Below are 17,575 nucleotides of genomic sequence, written 5' to 3'. Positions count from 1 at the left end.
TAAATGGGTTATCAATGAAATATTCATTGGATAAAGTTGGTGTGTAAATCACTGGACTAAGGAGTAAAATATTTTAAAAAGAGACCACATGAAAAATGTTCATGGGGCAAATGCCCCATTTATTTTCATCTACACAAAATCAGCATTGTGGATCAAAGGCACATTTGGTGTAATATCAAGTATATTTTCTGCATCATACTAAACATCCAGTTTACTCCCATGTTATAATCTTACATATAAATACAGTCACATAAAATTGTATATACGCACATACAGATAACAAACAGCAGAATTAACAGAGAAATACAGCATTTATGAAACAAGCTGATTGATTAGCAGTTCTGTAGTGTCAGGTTCCATCTGTGTGTGTGTGTGTGTGTGTGTGTGTGTGTGTGTGTGTGTGTGTGTGTGTGTGTGTGTGTGTGTCCTTTAGAAAAAACCCGACCTGGCACACTATACGTGTGAATGTAACCATATTTCAGTTTGTGATACTCCTGTGTTGACCTCCATCCTGTCGTCTTGCTTATTCACACACTCAGAGTGAGAACAGATGATCATGTGTGCTATCCTGTTGCTGGCTAGATTGTGGTGGCCGTCTGGGTGTGGAAGATGGCACATTGAGAATCGTCTGGCTGCTGTAGTCTGCCGCCTTCGCCCGATCCTCCAGGAACTTATCAAACTCTGAAATGGTGACACGTATAATTTAATATTTGTGTGTGTCTGAAAATATTATCATTACTCAAAAGAAGCGACAGGACCAGACATACCTTCACTGGAAACTCCCTCGCAAACTGAAGACTGCTCTTCCGGCTTTTTCGTAGACAAAGAATAAAGATTATGTCATGCTATTATCACCCTGATCTATCTATCTATCTATTCACACACATGTGTTCTCTTACCACATCAGAAGATAACCATTTGTCAATATCATTCTGCATAGAGTTTGTCGCTGGCGGAATCTAAAAGAAATTAAATGACCCTGAGTTTTATTTATTCGTAATATTAAAACAGGGATATTACTCCAAACAAAATCCAGCTGCATCTTACTGTTGCTGTACTCCCTCCTCCTGTGACCTGCAGCCTGGTATCAAGAGCTCCAGCCAGGCCCTCTACAGCTCCTGGATCTTCATACCTAACACTGAACACACACAACCACACACAGATCAGGCATATACAGCACATAAAAACACTCAGACACTTTGTTAGGTACACCTGTTCAACTGCTCGTTATTGTAAATGTCTAATCAGCCAATCACAGAGCAGCAACTCACTGCATTTACGCGCGTAGACAAGTAGGCTGAAGTTCAAACCAAGCATCAGAACAGTGGAGAAAGGGGAGTTAAGTGACTTTAAGCAATGCATGGCTGTTGGTACCAGATGGGTTCCTCTAAGTCAGGGATGGGCAATTCCAGGCCTCGAGGGCCGGTGTCCTGCAGGTTTTAGATATCACTCTGGGTCAGCACACCTGAATCAAATGATTAGTCCATTACCAGGCTTCTGGAGAACTGCGAGACATGTTGAGGAGGTCATTTAGCCATTTGAATCAGCTGTCCTGGATCAAGGACACATCTAAAACCTGCAGGACACCTGCCCTCCAGGCCTGGAGTTGCCCACCCCTGCTCTAAGTCAAGGGTTTCAAACTCGCGGCCCAGGGGCCACTTGTGGCCCACGTCACCCCAGAGTTTTTGTCTTGCTCGTATCATTTTATTTTGTTGTATTTATCCGCGACACCTTGAAGGCTGGTCCATGAAGATATTGTGTGACATTAAACTGGTCCGTGGTGCAAAAAAGGTTGGGGACTGCTGCTCTAAATCATTTACTAGTTGTTAAATATAAATGGTGATGACAAGGTCGCTTGGATTTCTTATTGGAAAGGTCTTTGTTAAAGGCTCTGTGTTTCTAATAAAGCGTATTTGCTTACAACTGTCCAAAATTCAAAACTTAGCTTAATGTTAAGAAATGAAACACAGCTCTGATAGGAAGATTGTAATTGTCAGGGCCTTAAGGTATTGTTTTGATAAGTATAAATGTGATTCATTATCTAGAACATTAATAAATCGACTTGTTATCAGTGGCATGCAGATCCCTAACATATAAAACGCATAGATGATATCATTTATATCCATCATAAGTAAGTAACACTCACCTTTTCCTCTGGTCAGCCAGAGAGCTGCCTCTGGTTTGCGCAAACATGTCAAATTCCTCCTCTTCATCTGCAATGCAGAAGTCCTCATTTTATTTACTTTGTTATCTAATTGCTGTTAATTAAAATTGTGGTATAACTTTAGAGAAAAACAAAATTGTATTAAATTTGACCATGTTTTCAAAAACATATATTTAAAATGTTAAGCAGAAGTAGCATAGAAGTTACAGCAGTTACAGAAGAGAAGTTCCTATAACCATTGTTGTTGCCATTCATCACATGAGGTGACACCGGACAACATGGAGCTTATGCATTTTTAAACATTCCCTTGTGACGTTCAGCCACAGCATCCTGTTTTTACCAATCATAAGACAAATGCTACGGCTGAATAATCAATTTTGCTCAATGAGCACAATTACCCAGAGGCTTCTATAGAGCTGCTATTAAAAGATCTGCTCGGAAACTGTAAACACTAAAAAAGGTGATTCAGCACTTCCTGTATTACTTCTATTCAATATTATCTCCTTTTCTTTATGAAAGGAAAGGAGATAATGCTTTCCCAAAATTCTTTCAGCGACACACTATCCAACAGTTCCCCAAAACAATAACAATGCAGATTATTATGCAGAATATTATGTAAGTGTTCATTGTTAGGATGTTTATCATTTCATATCATAACCTGATGATATGTTATGAAACTTCACCAACAGGCTTTGTTTAACCCACAGGAAGTAAGATCTGCTTCTTATGAAGTTAACGCCTTGCCTAAGGAACACAAATTTATATACACTATTTAAAAGGAAGCTCTTTGAATTAAGATCCTAAAACTAATTGTAATCATGATCACAGGGATTTTCAGATTTGCAATATTTTAGTTTGCATTAATTATGTTCATTGCTTTCTTCTGAGCTTGGGGAAAAAACATCTGGAGTACTTTAAGTTTCATAAAGAGGTTCCACCTTTCACCTACTCCAACCCTTCACTTTTCACATCAACTCAGTGGATAGAAACATAGAGGAGCTATCTCAACAAGACAAGGCTCAGCTGTACATCTGCATCTAAAGGATAAAGGTCACTTTTTCAAAGATGCCAATGTTTACATTTGGACCAAGAAGACAGATGGTTTGAAAGAGGAGCAAAAGACGCCCTCTATGTCCACTGTGAACGAGCATGGGGTGGTTTATGACACCAACTGTCATCCACTTACAATGAAATCATGAAATCCCTTCCCAGATGGCTCAACTTCCATGCACGTCTTGTGTCAGGTGACGTCAATAGACCACATGATAGCGTAAGGCAACGTCTCACAATGGTTTCACCCGAAACCTCCGGTGATAATGACCCACGCCTTTTTTCACACCTTGGTTCATGTGATAATGATTGATAGTGGGTTAACGACCCTCCTACGGGACAACCCCAACTAGGATATCAATACCTGGGACTCTCCACCTCCACCTCAGTTTTATTACTGAAGAAGCGTCTTGGATGAGAGGTGAAACATCTTTACAGTTTTTTAAAAAGTCCAGTTGCTTTTGTTCCAAGCTCCTGGGAATGCCATGACCTGGACGTCTAAGAAACTACACAGACAGATGTCCATTGCTGTATTTCTAGTCTTTAGATTGATAATTAATTAAATTGACTTCAGTCACAGGAAGCCTCAGTAAAACAAGGGTTATACTGGAACATCTCTCCAGCAGAAAGAGAAGTGATATATGAATAAGATCAGCAACTAGTGTGAGAACCATTTGATTTCACTTTAAACTCAATTTACTCCCTTTTCTTTAAAATTCAAACTTTGGTAACGAAGTCCCATTTGTCACTGGTTGTTTTTGTAAAAACATACAGGGAAAAGTAACCAAAATGCCCTTTTTTGAATTGTAGTTTCACTATGTCAGAAGCGCCTAAATGTGTGAATGTAATCAGTCTTCAAGCAACTTAAAGAAGTCCAGACGCTTTGACTAAGTATCATAGTTCCCATTTTCTAAGTGATTGTTTTCCCAACAACTTCAAAGAAACGTGATGAGGAAAAGACAGTGTTTTTTGAACTGAACCGTAAAGAAGCTCAAAGTTACTCAAAGTTTACTCTCAAAGTTTACTGACTGTGATTGGCTGATTGCTGCTGATTGGTACTGGTGCTGGCGGCTGGTTGGCTGGTTGTTGAAATGACAGCTGGTTGTCTGACAGTGGAAGGCTCAGAACTGAGGTTGATAAGGTTTGTTGAAGAGCTCTGAAAAGTGGGTGAGAGCTTATACTCATTGCTTAAATGACAGTTTACTATTTTCAGACACACGGTGCAGCACACGTCATGTTAAAGAAAGTTAAACAAGAGGATCTTTTACCTGTTGTGTATTAGCAATCTGTGCCTTGTTCAATCTGTCAAACCTAAAAAACAATGTAGCACACTTTTGAGCACACTGTGGTTGCATCTCAACACTGCCTTACAAATAAAATCTGAAACATGCACCTCTCATAGCGAATGAAGGCGTTGTTGAGGTCATCATTGACCACGAGCAGCTCTTCAATAAATCCTTCATCCAGCAGCTGAGGGATGAGCTCCACCACCCGAGTCTGCATGCTCTTACAGACAGAGAAAAGCTGCTGCTTGGACAGAGGAGGAAAGAAAAATCTAATTATTTTGTCCCCAAATGACAGAGTGATTTTAAATAGATAATTTTCAGTCATTGGTATTATTCTGCTACATCAAAAATTACTTTCATGTTTTGTTTTCATCCTGATTTTAATCCATTGACAACAACACGAGTCATGCTCTAAACTTAGATAACACTAAAGGCAACGGTTTTACAGGCGGCATGAGACATCAAAGCAAACGTGCACTTCAGTAAAAACAAAATAATAAAGCTAAACATTAATTTAGATTCAGACTGGTGACGTTAAAGAATGGAAAACAATCACTCTAAAACCTGAAACACCTCTGAAACCTTTCAGTCAGTGTTGGTAATCTAATGTGGTCTCGTCACAACAGAAACTAAACTATGTGAAATAATATACAAAAACATTTTATGTTTGTCTTTTTTCACAAATAATGTCTTACAGTGGACAGGACTGATTGAAATGTGGATACTGTTATCTGTGACCTAAAAGTAAATGTAGAAAAGGGGCATAAAAGTGGGGCTCTCCAACACCTCCCCGGCCACTCAACACACACTTGACTGCCTCTTGGAGGAACACCCAGTTCATCATCACCATAAGCTTTTGAGTAGTGCAACTGCCTTTCAGCAATTAGCAATATCACCAGAGTCTATAATGCGGGGGTCATGGTGCCCAGGTCCATGCCTTTGTCCCCCACACATTTCAAAATGCATCCAACCTCAAAGCCAATCTCTGTGGGCCCATTTGAGCTGTGAATGGCTGGGCCCCACGGCTTAAGGCTAGGCCACTGGACAGTCAGCAGTAAGCTTCCCATCCAATTTGGCTCAAGGAGTGGCCAAAGTGATAGCTCAGTAGGTAGAGTGGTGGCCCCATGATCGGAAGGTCGGGGGTTTGGATTCCCCGAGGTACCCCCGAGCAAGGTACTGTCCCTACACACTGCTCCCCGAGTGCTAGATTGGTGGCTGCCCACTGCTTCACTGAGTGAATGGGTTAAACACAGAGAGGAATTTCCCCACAGGAATCAATAAAGCATACATCATTACAACGTTAAAGTGGTGGAGCTCAGAAGTTATGCTCCTAGGATCACAGTAGCAGAGAAACCCCTCAACCACATTAAGGTGACAATTCTTTGTGTCAAAAAGGAATTGTGTGGTTCAGCATATGATAAGGATGCTTCCTGAACACTCTCCTTTAGAGGCTTTTCAGTCTCACCCAGGTAGTGCAGACTGAGAACTTATTCCCAGCAGGGATTAGAAAATGTTCCTAAGGAATAGGATATTTTGCAATTTCCTTCTTAGCTTTTTGACACTGCAATTCGACTTTGGATAAGTGGCTGAAAATAAATGGATGGATGAAATACCACAAATGTACAACAATAGAACATTGTAAGGAAACTATATGGTGCATTGATTTTAGAACACAATTTAGGTCCTTAAACTGGCAACAGCAAATACACTATATTCACAGTCCACAGCTCCTAAAGGCACTTCTGACACACACACACACACACACACACACACACACACACACACACACACACACACACACACACCTGTAGCAGCTGTGTATCATCTGGCTGGCTTTGTCCAGGGAGTAGCTCATTTAGCATTTCAGACATCACTTTGAGATTTCCTCTCACCAAATCGAGCTCACTTCGCAGCTTCTGCTCCTAGATTAGAGAAAAATACAAAAAGCAGTCAAACACTGCTAGAAAGGCCACAGTGATGCATTAATGTTACATGAAAATAAGATAAGCCATTTTCAGATACAGAAACAGTCTGTATACAATGAGAGGTATTTTTGGTCAGTGGAACCTGTTCTGCAGTAAGTGAGACTGGTCCTTCACTGGGCTGAAATGAAGGTGATGTATTCTGACTGGAAATACTTGAAGCAGCTTCCAGTTGTGACTCATTTGTAGGAGCAGTGACAGGGGGCATCTCAGCGGTTCCATTTTCTGGGGTGCTCTGCAAGATTTGTCAGAGAGGTACGGTACAATAACTATCCAAACATTCAAGTGGTCTTTTGTTTTTTCACTGGAAGATAGTCTCACCCTATTTGGTGTGTGGATGGGGGACAGAGCATCCAGGTCTGTCATGGGGAACTCCAGACCTCGTCTTCTTAGGTCATCGTATACATGTACCACCCCCACCAGGGAGGAAGAGCTTCGAAATGCATCAGCCCATGACTGAAGATGAAAGAGAGCATGTAACAGATTGTAAAGAGATGACTGACCCCTAAATCTGCATCCAGTGGCACATAGAACGACACATAAAAGGCAACATGCAGAGAACAGAAGTGTACTGTCCTAGAGCATTTCTAAGCCTGAGACTATGTTAATGTTAGCGGTCTTTGTTTATGATTACCCACAAGAACTCTGACCATGTAGCAGAGGAATGTACATATCAATGTAGACACCTGGATTGTGAGCATTAAAAATAACACTGTTGCACATTTCCATAGACATAACAGAGTCTGTGAGACTGATTCCAGCCTCACAATGTAAATTAAAAAAGCGATTCTGTTAGGTTGTCTAATTTGAATTGACTAATAAATTAAACAGTGGCAATTGATTTTTTTTTTATACAAATCATCTTAAGCTAAAGCTCTAGTGCCAGGATGTCAAACTCATTTTACATGGAGGACCACATACAGCCTATTTTGATCTTGAGTAATATCCTCTGTAATATCTTTATAATTGAGCGATTTGTATATAATAGTGCTATTCCTTAAATTTTTAAACTTTGCAATATATTGTATTATTTAATTAGTTCAGTCTGTTGGGATTATTAAAATATCCTGATTCTGATTAAATACTTTGGTGTAGTATAAGTGGTTGTGGGGGTGTTGGGGTTGTAAAGCTTCAAAAAAAGTCAAAAAAATTGATGCCCTCCTTTAAATTTTCCAAAGCCATCCAGCAGGCCGGATTTGAGTCTTTGCTGGGCCGATTCTGCCCCTCAGGCTGTAGGGTTTGACACCACTGCACTTGTGCACAAACACTCGGTCATGTACATACCTGTATGAGGCTGAGGACCCTGTCATGGAGGATAGTGGGTGGGTTATTTTTGGGCAGAATAGAACGAACCAAAACCCCCTCAACAAACTCCTGTGAGGCAACCAAAACGTGGAAACGATGGCCACAGTTCTTCACACACGTCTCCAGAACCTATATGAGAGTGAGAAAAAATCAACACAACACGTAACATATTAAAAAAAAAAGTGATTTTAGCTGCACCAAAATGAAAATCTATCTCTCTCTAGCATGACGTCAATGGGTTAACTAAGACCCGAGTTAACTGAGCTACTTGCACAAGTAAACACAGAAATCATCTCCTCTTGGATAACAGCCAACCAGGACAAAGATCATTTTGACCTGCAAAATATTCCTCTCACATCTGACAGGCCATGACAGAACAAATAACACAAAAAGAAAAACATACAATCTTTGACAGACAATTACTCACAGTGAGAGCAAACATAATCTCTCTGAAGTTCTTGTTTCCTACTATTCTCTTCTTAATGGCTTTAACTGCATCTCTCGGCCTGGGGAAAAGCATCACATGATGTTTGTTTACTTATCCATACTAAAGTTTAAAAATTTAAATATGCAACATAAGTCATTAACAAAAGACTGTAGATTATTAAATTAAAAATGGGTTTTCTCTGGCAAAACTATATATAACAACTTATTTTGTAATGGAGAATTTAGATATTTTCTTTTGCTGCTTTAACCTGTTTTTTCAACATGAGTGCAAAGAAAATGCACATGCTAGTGTTTACTTCTCCACAGTTTATCTAGTGGACATAACTATATATATAGTTATTTATAGTGGACAAATAACTAAATATATGAAATAAGTACATGTTTGAAAATTATTTGCATATTTATGCATAATTTCACAGTTTCATGGTCATATCTGTTAGCTAATTTTTTAATCTGTAAATTGTAAATCTTCAGTTCAGTCGCACTTATATTAATTGAAGTGTGTACTTCCATTGGCACGGTGAAAATTGATTTTTTTCCTACTATCTGCTACCACAAGTATTTATGCAGTGACAAAAACCTTTAACACTGACAACATAAAATGTTAAAATCTTTCCTCCTTTAAAATCTCACAAAAGCTTTAAAACATGTTTTGGGTGTGCCCCGCCTCATGCCACATGGCAGCTGGGATGAGCTCAACAATACCCCATTAGCCTTTTACAGCTGAGGGGTAAAAACTAGCAAAACAAAAAATATAACTGTCTTAACTGGGACAGGTAACCTACACTTTTAACCCTATTAATCTGTTCTGTCTCTTCTGAATTAACTACTTTCAATTCCGTTTCATTAATTTTATTTCTATGGCCCAGTCTTCTTAAGGTGTTTGATATTGGAAGGTAATGAGCCTATAATACAACAATTAAACTATCCACCGTGAGTACCTCATGACAGTGGGGAGGAAAAAGTCCCTTACAACAGGAAACCTTCAGAAAAACATGTGTCAAGAGAGGCTTTCTCAGCAGAAAACATGCGTAATTAACTAGAAGACAGTGTTAGACGTAAGTAGGTCAATGGTGACAACCAGCACTGAAAGTAGCAACAAACCCATAAAGGAAGTGACACAGTGATGCAAAAGCAAAACATGGAAACATGCTTACATAACTTGCCTTAGCTATTTATCTCTTAAAGTTATTAAAAAACAAATTTAAACTTTTTATTAGTTTGTGTCATTTATTATTACTAATACTATTATAAACAAAGCTAAAATGTTATATAGTGAGCATGTGTAATAACAAGTTTGACTTCGATGTGACTTGTGCAGAGAAAACAAGAAATAAGGAATTAATAGAACTGTTGTCTCTTCCTGCATGTGTGCTTCACTGACAGACCAAAAATACCCCAACACAACAAATAACATCATCCCTACCCTTCGTCTGTCTCATTGATGATGTCACAGATCTCCATGTTGAGCCCCCAGTCTTCCGATTGTAGTGATCCATTGGTCGCTTGCTCTGTCAAAAGTAAGGGAATGAGATCAAACTACATTTAATATGATAATACTGAAATTGGAATATTTGGAAAATCACAGTAAACAGAAGACTTCCCCCTTCTTTCATGACATCGACATAACACAACACATTTAAGGGTTCAATATTTCTGTTTCACAGACCAGACTTGAAGGTCTACTTATCATAATGCAAAAGACAAAAATGTGAACCAATGGTCTATATTTATAAAAGAAAGGTCACCATGTGATCATTTTATGCTCTGCTTTCACGAGGAGGGTTTAAAAAAATGATCAGTTACAATGGGAAACAGTTTACACATTTGCATACCGTAGTGTTCATTATGCTAGGAATTAAATAGCAACAGCACAGATTAAACCAGGGTTAACTGATTTTTTATGTTTTGGGAAACATACAGTAAAATCGATATCGTTTAAGCAGACTGATACCTTATTAACACACTTATTAACACTTCATAAATACACATGCTAAATATACCTCTGTGTCTACCAGGTCATTACCAAGTGTGTGTCTGTCTGCTGTTTAGTGCTGACTAGGTTGAGTTGGTTTTGGAGCTTTTAGTAGAAAAAAAAGGCAAAAAGGTGAAGATGTGACAGATAAAATCCTACATGAGACACTATGTGCATGCCACAGAGACATCCCATTCACTGTTCACATAAAATTACTGATTAGTACCATTCATTAAGGACAGTAATAGTTACAGAATGAATAAAATATGGAACTTCATGAGAACACTAAAAAAAGCACAGCTAAAAGCTGCACAGAGATATGAGAACTTTTTGTCTGTTTTAAAAATAACCCCTGACAGCTTATTTAGTTATGCTTCTCTAACTCTTTGCCTTCTCAAGCCGTTAACGAAGACAACACTGGTGAGAACCTCAAAATATGTAACTGCTTTCAGATAAAAATCCTCAGTGTAATGTTGCCTGACTAGACTTCATTAATGTAGTTGAGCTACACATGATTCTTAAAAGTCAGACATGCATGACAGTCAGTTTTACAACACGGGCAAGAGTCTTGCCAAAATACGTATCCGCCCATCCAGCTACCCATTATAAGATAGCTAAACGTCAGGGTTTATAATTCAAATAAATTCATTTAACTCTAAGGTAAACAGCTGCCGCATGCATATTAAAGCTGGTTAACCACAAGACACAAAAGTAGCCTGAAAAAAGACATTACATCCACTGACGACATCCTCATCAGTGGATGTAATGATGCAAACACGAGAGAGCTGTGCGTTTGTTTGTGTGTTGACTAAGCAGGTGCAGCATTAAACATGAAAAGTGAAGAATAGTTCTTACAAAGCAATACAATGTCTGACAGACCGACCACTTTAAATTCCAGGGTAAGATAAAAAAAAAAAAATGTTGTGTTTTCTTTAAAGTAATTTTTCCTATAAATTGACAGAAAAATTTAAATATGGGTCATATTCTTTTACCAAAAGGTCCCACCCTTTTTTAACCCAACAAAAAACTTAAAATATAATAACACTTTCTTGATAAACGTTTCAGTAACTCATTATTTGTAGCATTGAGCTGATTAGAAAGGTTTCCCCTAAAATCCTGCATCCTCCAAACTATTTTGCAATCAAAGCCTGCTTTTTTTCCCCACTCCACCCTACACGGGCTCTTCATAAGTCTCTAAATCTCCTTCATTCCTTTCCAAAACTCCCCACACTCCCCGATCCCATTTACTCCATTTCCCTCCTCACCCCTTCCCTCCCACTCTCTTTCCCCAGCTCCCTTCCACTTCATGTGACTGTCAGCTGATTCTGCTCTCATTTGCCTCAGAAGTAGCTGACATTTATATGTGAGAAAGTGAGTGGAGGAGATAAGAGGAAGGAAGGCATGAGATGGGTGTGTGACATTTTCTTAATACCGATGACTGTCCTGATGTTACACATCTTTGCAGGCATCTGCACTTGCAGTGGATTGTGGGAGCTTTTAGTGGCTGGATAAAGAGAACTATCCCGGTGCCATTACGAGCAAATGGCAGATGCTTCATAAGATGTGTGACGGCACACACTTGTTGACGCTTAGGCATAGTGTGAAACTGTAACACATCAGTGATTAAGGAAGTGAGAAGGAACGCCAAGCGGCTTCCGGATTCGCCAAGTGAATTGCCACTCAATTTATATCGACCAATCACGTGGAAGAATCAAGGGAATTAATCCCGCCTCTCCTGCGTCATTGACTGTAAAAACTATCTTATTTTTCCTGGCAAATTTGGAGTTGATTAATAAATAGAATAAAATGCGAAAACCGGAAGTAAACAGGTTTGTCGCCACTGTCACGTGTTAGCGGAGTTTTTAAAAGCAAAACGGAAAATATACAAATGGAAGCAAACTGAACCGACTTGAACACCACTCTGAGCGGTTTTAAAAAGCAGCTGCTTACCGATTCTCTGTCCGACCGGCGTTGAAAATGGGTTTCCTATGAGAAACTCCATTTTCTCCCCGAGTGAAAACATCCTCGAAAATTACAGGCGTCCGCTGCCGAAGTGAATACGTTTGCTTGTTGTGTTAGCTTTTGCTTTAAGTGTCAGCCGCTGGCTCTGAGGCTCACTCGCTCGTGGGGTCACGTGAAAACGCACGCAGCCAGGAAACAGCATCAGCGTACAGACCGACGGCTGAAGCTTCTTCACACCTCAAACACTTTCCTAAGTGAGGAAAAAGTGTAGACTTTAATCATTTAAGTAGAAGTTCGGATTACGTGTATTATATATATATATATAAAATCATTTCTTTTTTTGAGCTCCAGCAGATTTTCTTTGTGTACTGGCTGTGGTCAGCTGACATGTGCTGGTGCTGCTCTGAGGTTTCAGGCTCTTTGTGGACTTACACAGCTGATTTCAACAAAATGTAACCCAATATTTCACAAGCTGTCTTGGCTAATTTCCATTCCCTTTGCTGAAAGCGTACTGTTTATTCTGTCTTTATGTTAGACAATATAAAGTTGGTAGAAGAATGAATCTAAGCATAATATTGTCAACTTAAATTCAAAATTATTTCTGCTACAACTGATGTAAACCAACATTAACCATTCACAGTTACTTACTGCATATTTACCACAGTACAGCAAACTAATCTATGGGGAACAGAGCTTTCAGTCGCTCTGCTCCTCGGCTCTGGAACTCTCTTCCTCCTGCACTAAGAAATATTGACTCCCTCTCCGTATTTAAGACACAGCTCAAAACACATCTGTTTAAACTGGCTTATTCGCTTTAATGCTGATTTTATCTGTTGTCACGCTCTGTTTTGTAATTTTAACTTATTTTATGTATTTTATGACTATTGTTCCTATTATTAAAAGTTTTTTTTTGGAAGGTGACCTTGGGTTTCTGAAAGGCGCCCTCAAATAAAATGTATTATTATTATTATTATTAATCTGTTTATTCTGAACTAAACTGCAGAGTACTTTCATTCAACCTTTAAATACTTAAGTTAGTATACCTTAGTCACTAACAGTTTGTTTAACAATGTGAACAAAAATAACAGATATGATATATATCTAATATAACATACACACCCAATACCTGATTAATAATTAGGAAATTACATGTAAGCTTTAAATTTCCAGTTTATCAAATGCCAATGGGCAGACATTACCTTTAACTATAACTGCTTTTCTTCCTCTCCGACCCTGTCTTTCTTATATCTTTCCCCTTCTCTGAGTGACCTTATCTCTCATTCTGGGAAATACAACAGCTGTACATTTAGAAAGCAGACACAGTGTGTGACAAACTCCATAAAAAGTTTGTGTGATATTTGCTGATGTTTGTTGAGCCGTAGAAAACACAGACATTTGTGTTAAAATGTAGGAAGTAAAAGTAATAACCATCCATCCATCCATCCATCCATCCTCATCCGCTTTGTCCGGGGCCGGGTCGCGGGGGCAGCAGCCTAAGCAAAGAGGCCCAGACCTCCCTCTCCCCAGCCACCTCCTCCAGCTTATCCGGGGGAATACCAAGGCGTTCCCAGGCCAGCCGAGAGATATAATCTCTCCAGCGTGTCCTGGGTCTGCCCCGGGGCCTCCTCCCGGTGGGACATGCCTGGAACACCTCACCCAGGAGGCGCCCAGGGGCATCCTTGTCAGATGCCCGAACCACCTCAGCTGGCTCCTTTCGATGTGGAGCAGCAGCTGTTCTACTCTGAGCCCCTCCCGGATGGCCGAACTTCTCACCCTATCTCTAAGGGAGAGGCCAGCCACCCTTCGGAGGAAGCTCATTTCTGCCGCTTGTATCCGCGATCTCGTTCTTTCGGTCACTACCCACAGCTCGTGGCCATAGGTGAGGGTAGGGACGTAGATCGACCGGTAAATTGAGAGCTTCGCTTTTACACTCAGCTCCCTCTTCACCACGACAGACCGGTGCAGCGTCCGCATTACTGCAGCTGCAGCCCCAATCCGTCTGTCGATCTCCGGCTCCCTTCTCCCATCACTCGCGAACAAGACTCCAAGATACTTGAACTCCTCCACTTGGGGCAGGAACTCATCCCCGACCCGGAGTGGGCACTCCACCCTTTTCCGGCTGAGAACCATGGCCTCAGATTTGGAGGTGCTGATCCTCATTCCCGCTGCTTCACACTCGGCTGCGAACCGTTCCAGTGCGAGCTGGAGGCCCTCACCCGATGAAGCCAACAGAACCACATCATCTGCAAAAATCAGAGATGAGATTCTGAGGCCACCAAAGCGAAAGCCCTCCGCCACTTGGCTGCGCCTAGAAATCCTGTCCATAAAAATTATGAACAGAACCGGAGACAAAGGGCAGCCCTGGCGGAGCCCATCACCCACCGGGAACGAGTCCGACTTATTGCCGGCAATGCGAACCAAGCTCTTGCAACGGTTGTATAGGGATCGAATGGCCCGTAGCAATGGGCCAGACACCCCACATTCCCGCAACACCTCCCACAGGACACCCCGAGGGACACGGTTGAATGCCTTCTCCAAGTCCACAAAACACATGTAGACTGGTTGGGCAAACTCCCATGCACCCTCAAGTATCCTGGAGAGGATAAAGAGCTGGTCCAGTGTTCCGCGACCAGGACGAAAACCGCATTGTTCCTCCTGTATCCGAGGTTCGACTAACGGACGAACTCTCCTTTCCAGCACCCTGGCATAGACTTTCCCAGGGAGGCTGAGGAGTGTGATCCCCCTGTAGTTGGAACACACCCTCCAGTCCCCTTTCTTAAAGATGGGGACCACCACCCCGGTCTGCCAGTCCACAGGTACTGCCCCTGATCTCCACGCAACATTGCAGAGGCGTGTCAACCAGGACAGCCCTACAACGTCCAGAGCCTTCAGGAACTCGGGGCGGACCTCATCAACACCAGGGGCTCTGCCACCAAGGAGTTGTTTAACTGCCTCAGTGACCTCGCCCCCGGAAATTGGCGGGTCATTCCCCTCATCCCCAGACTCTGCTTCCTCCTCGGAAGACGTGTCAGTGGGATTAAGGAGGTCCTCGAAGTATTCCTTCCACCGCCTGACAATTTTCTCAGTCGACGTCAGCAGCGCTCCGCTTTCTGACAAGTAATAACTTGTCAGAAAAATAAATACTCAAGTAAAGTCAGATACCTGTAAAAGTACAGTAACAAAGTATTTAATTGTAATTTTTCTGAGCAAACATGTCTTGAGAAATGTCAAAGGAGAATGTTCAGGCTTCTTTGAGATGATAGGATGGCAAGCATGGCTCCATCCTGCCTTGGTGGTTTAATGATGTAGGCAATAGTTTCTTGGCCCCTAATACCAACAGAGCAGTGTTTAAACACAGTGTTTAAGCACTACCTACAACCTATTTAATGTTTAAGCCACATCTAATACAGCTTGCCCTCAAAAGAGTTCAATTTAGCCCACAGGATGGGTTTGCACATTGCAAAAGTTGCAAAGAAGCCACATGTGCATTTTACGCTTTCACTGTATTTTTCCATAGAGAGCTTTGTGTTGCAGGTGCAATTTAATCCAAGCCCTATGTCTGACTCGTCAGTTTTACAGCTTTCTCATTAATAAACATCACAGCCATGGCCAGTTATCCTACACCAACGTCCAATGAACTTGCTGACAGGTTTCTCTGATTTAATACAGTAATGTGTCTTTGTAATTAAATTGGCTGAATGTGGAAAAACTGAGAAGATTCAACCTGCACTTGTTTTCTCAAACCTCAGACTGACCTTAATTATTTATTTTAAATAGAATGTTAATTGAAGGTGAATATCTTAAGCACATAGTAAAACTTATTTACACCACACAATAATTTAAAGGGGGGGTTGGGGTTGAGGGGGAAACTGGTTTGTGCTATTTAAGCTACCTTGACATTCAGATCTTTGCACTGTCTGTATACAGAAACTTTTTGTCCTATATGCTTAAAAATCAAGTCACTAGTAGACATAGACTAAAGACTATATTTCTAAGTGTCATAATCTTATAATATTAATAATTTGGTTGCTTCCATCTTTTCTCAACTTTATTGCCATGTTTGTGTCTACACACTCACTAAATTCCTTGCATGCATGAACACACCAGGCCAGTAAAGACAGCGGGAAAAAAAGATCCACTAGTTCCGCCATTTATTCTATAAACCATTCGCTTAAGTTTTCTTGACTTGGAAAAAAAAAACACGTCAGGATTAGCTCTCTGTGGTCCAAAACAGGACCAAGATGCAAATTCTTTTTTAACTGTAATCCCCATCTACATGCAGTGGATATGTGCGTAACCTCTAACATACAGTGAGAAAAGCCTGGTTTGACCACTTCTCCAAAACTGCAAATGGCCCTAATCTAATGAATCTCTCACCATGAACAGGTAATACAGGTAAAACAGGAAATACAACTTTATTAAATTCATTCACTTATTTTTATGACTGTCAGTCTTGCAAACGTTGAGTTTTCAGATGTTTTGAGACTGTGTAGAACTTTGATTCAAAATCATCACCTCATCTTCATACAGTCGTTAATGCCAACTGCACCATCTGGCATTGTCAGTGTGGCTTGCATTAAAATGAAATGGGTGGGAAAAAATGAAAATGAATTGTTGGCACGGTGGTTAGCACTGTTGGCTCACAGCAAGAAGCTTCTGAGTTCAATTCTACCATCAGGCCAGGGTCTTCCTGTATGGATTTTGCATGTTTGCGCGGGTTCTCCCTGGGTACTCTGGCTTCCTCCCAGAGACATGCAGTTAGTGGGAATAGGTTAACTGGAAATTTTAAATTGTCCATAGGTGCGAATGGTTGTCCTCTTCTAAGTGTCAGCCCTGCAACAGACTGGTGACCTGTCCAGGGTGTACCCTGCCTCTCGCTCTAAGATACCTTGCATAGGCAGTAATTCATTAGTTTAAACTGAATTTTACAATATTTTACTCTAAATTGTGGTGGAGTATAAAACAAGGAATAAAAGAAATTATTCTAAAAAAGTACAAGTTCTTTATATATACTGTTACAATGGTGGATATTCATTTCACATTTTAAGTTTCAATTAATGAGGTTACTGTCTGTATAATCCCTCTGAGCAAAGGGCTCAGACTCCAGGCTGCTCTGAATGTCCCGTGTCAGCAAAAGAATCATGCTGTTGGATCTTAATGATGTTAGTGAGGGCATAAATAATTAATCTCAGACTGTGAGCACAGTAGCCACACCCACCTGCTGTTCAAAACTTTCTAAGGTTGGTTAGACGCAGCCAAGCAGAAGAAAGTTGCCTTAAGGGAAGATTTGACCTATTTTTACATTTGCAGTCAAAATACCCTATATGACACCTGCTGAACTTTGAAGGATATTGTGGGAATCTCAAAGCAGTGAAACAGTAAAGTGGGAGTATGTAGTGCACAT

The 17,575-nt window shown here is 40.6% G+C and overlaps 1 protein-coding gene across 1 annotated transcript; it reads right to left on the bottom strand.

Moving 5' to 3' along the window:
- Positions 1 to 93: 93 nt before the first annotated feature.
- LOC309708223 (target of Myb1 membrane trafficking protein) lies at positions 94 to 12,372 on the bottom strand. The gene is made up of 15 exons (XM_082536039.1): positions 12,160 to 12,372; positions 9,661 to 9,745; positions 8,215 to 8,293; positions 7,767 to 7,916; positions 6,804 to 6,938; positions 6,568 to 6,717; positions 6,306 to 6,422; positions 4,608 to 4,741; positions 4,483 to 4,525; positions 4,244 to 4,370; positions 2,147 to 2,213; positions 1,048 to 1,138; positions 900 to 959; positions 768 to 810; positions 94 to 681 (listed from the first exon to the last, which is right to left on the bottom strand). The coding sequence occupies exons 1-15, from the start codon at positions 12,230 to 12,232 to the stop codon at positions 536 to 538; spliced, it is 1,500 nt and encodes a 499-aa protein (XP_082392165.1). The 5' UTR covers positions 12,233 to 12,372; the 3' UTR covers positions 94 to 535.
- Positions 12,373 to 17,575: the final 5,203 nt, after the last annotated feature.

This window comes from Aulonocara stuartgranti, assembly GCF_965226115.1.
Source record: "Aulonocara stuartgranti genome assembly, chromosome: 6".
NCBI classification, from domain to species: domain Eukaryota; kingdom Metazoa; phylum Chordata; class Actinopteri; order Cichliformes; family Cichlidae; genus Aulonocara; species Aulonocara stuartgranti.
Note: the sequence above shows the minus strand (reverse complement) of the source record. Positions and strands in the feature narration are given on the sequence as shown.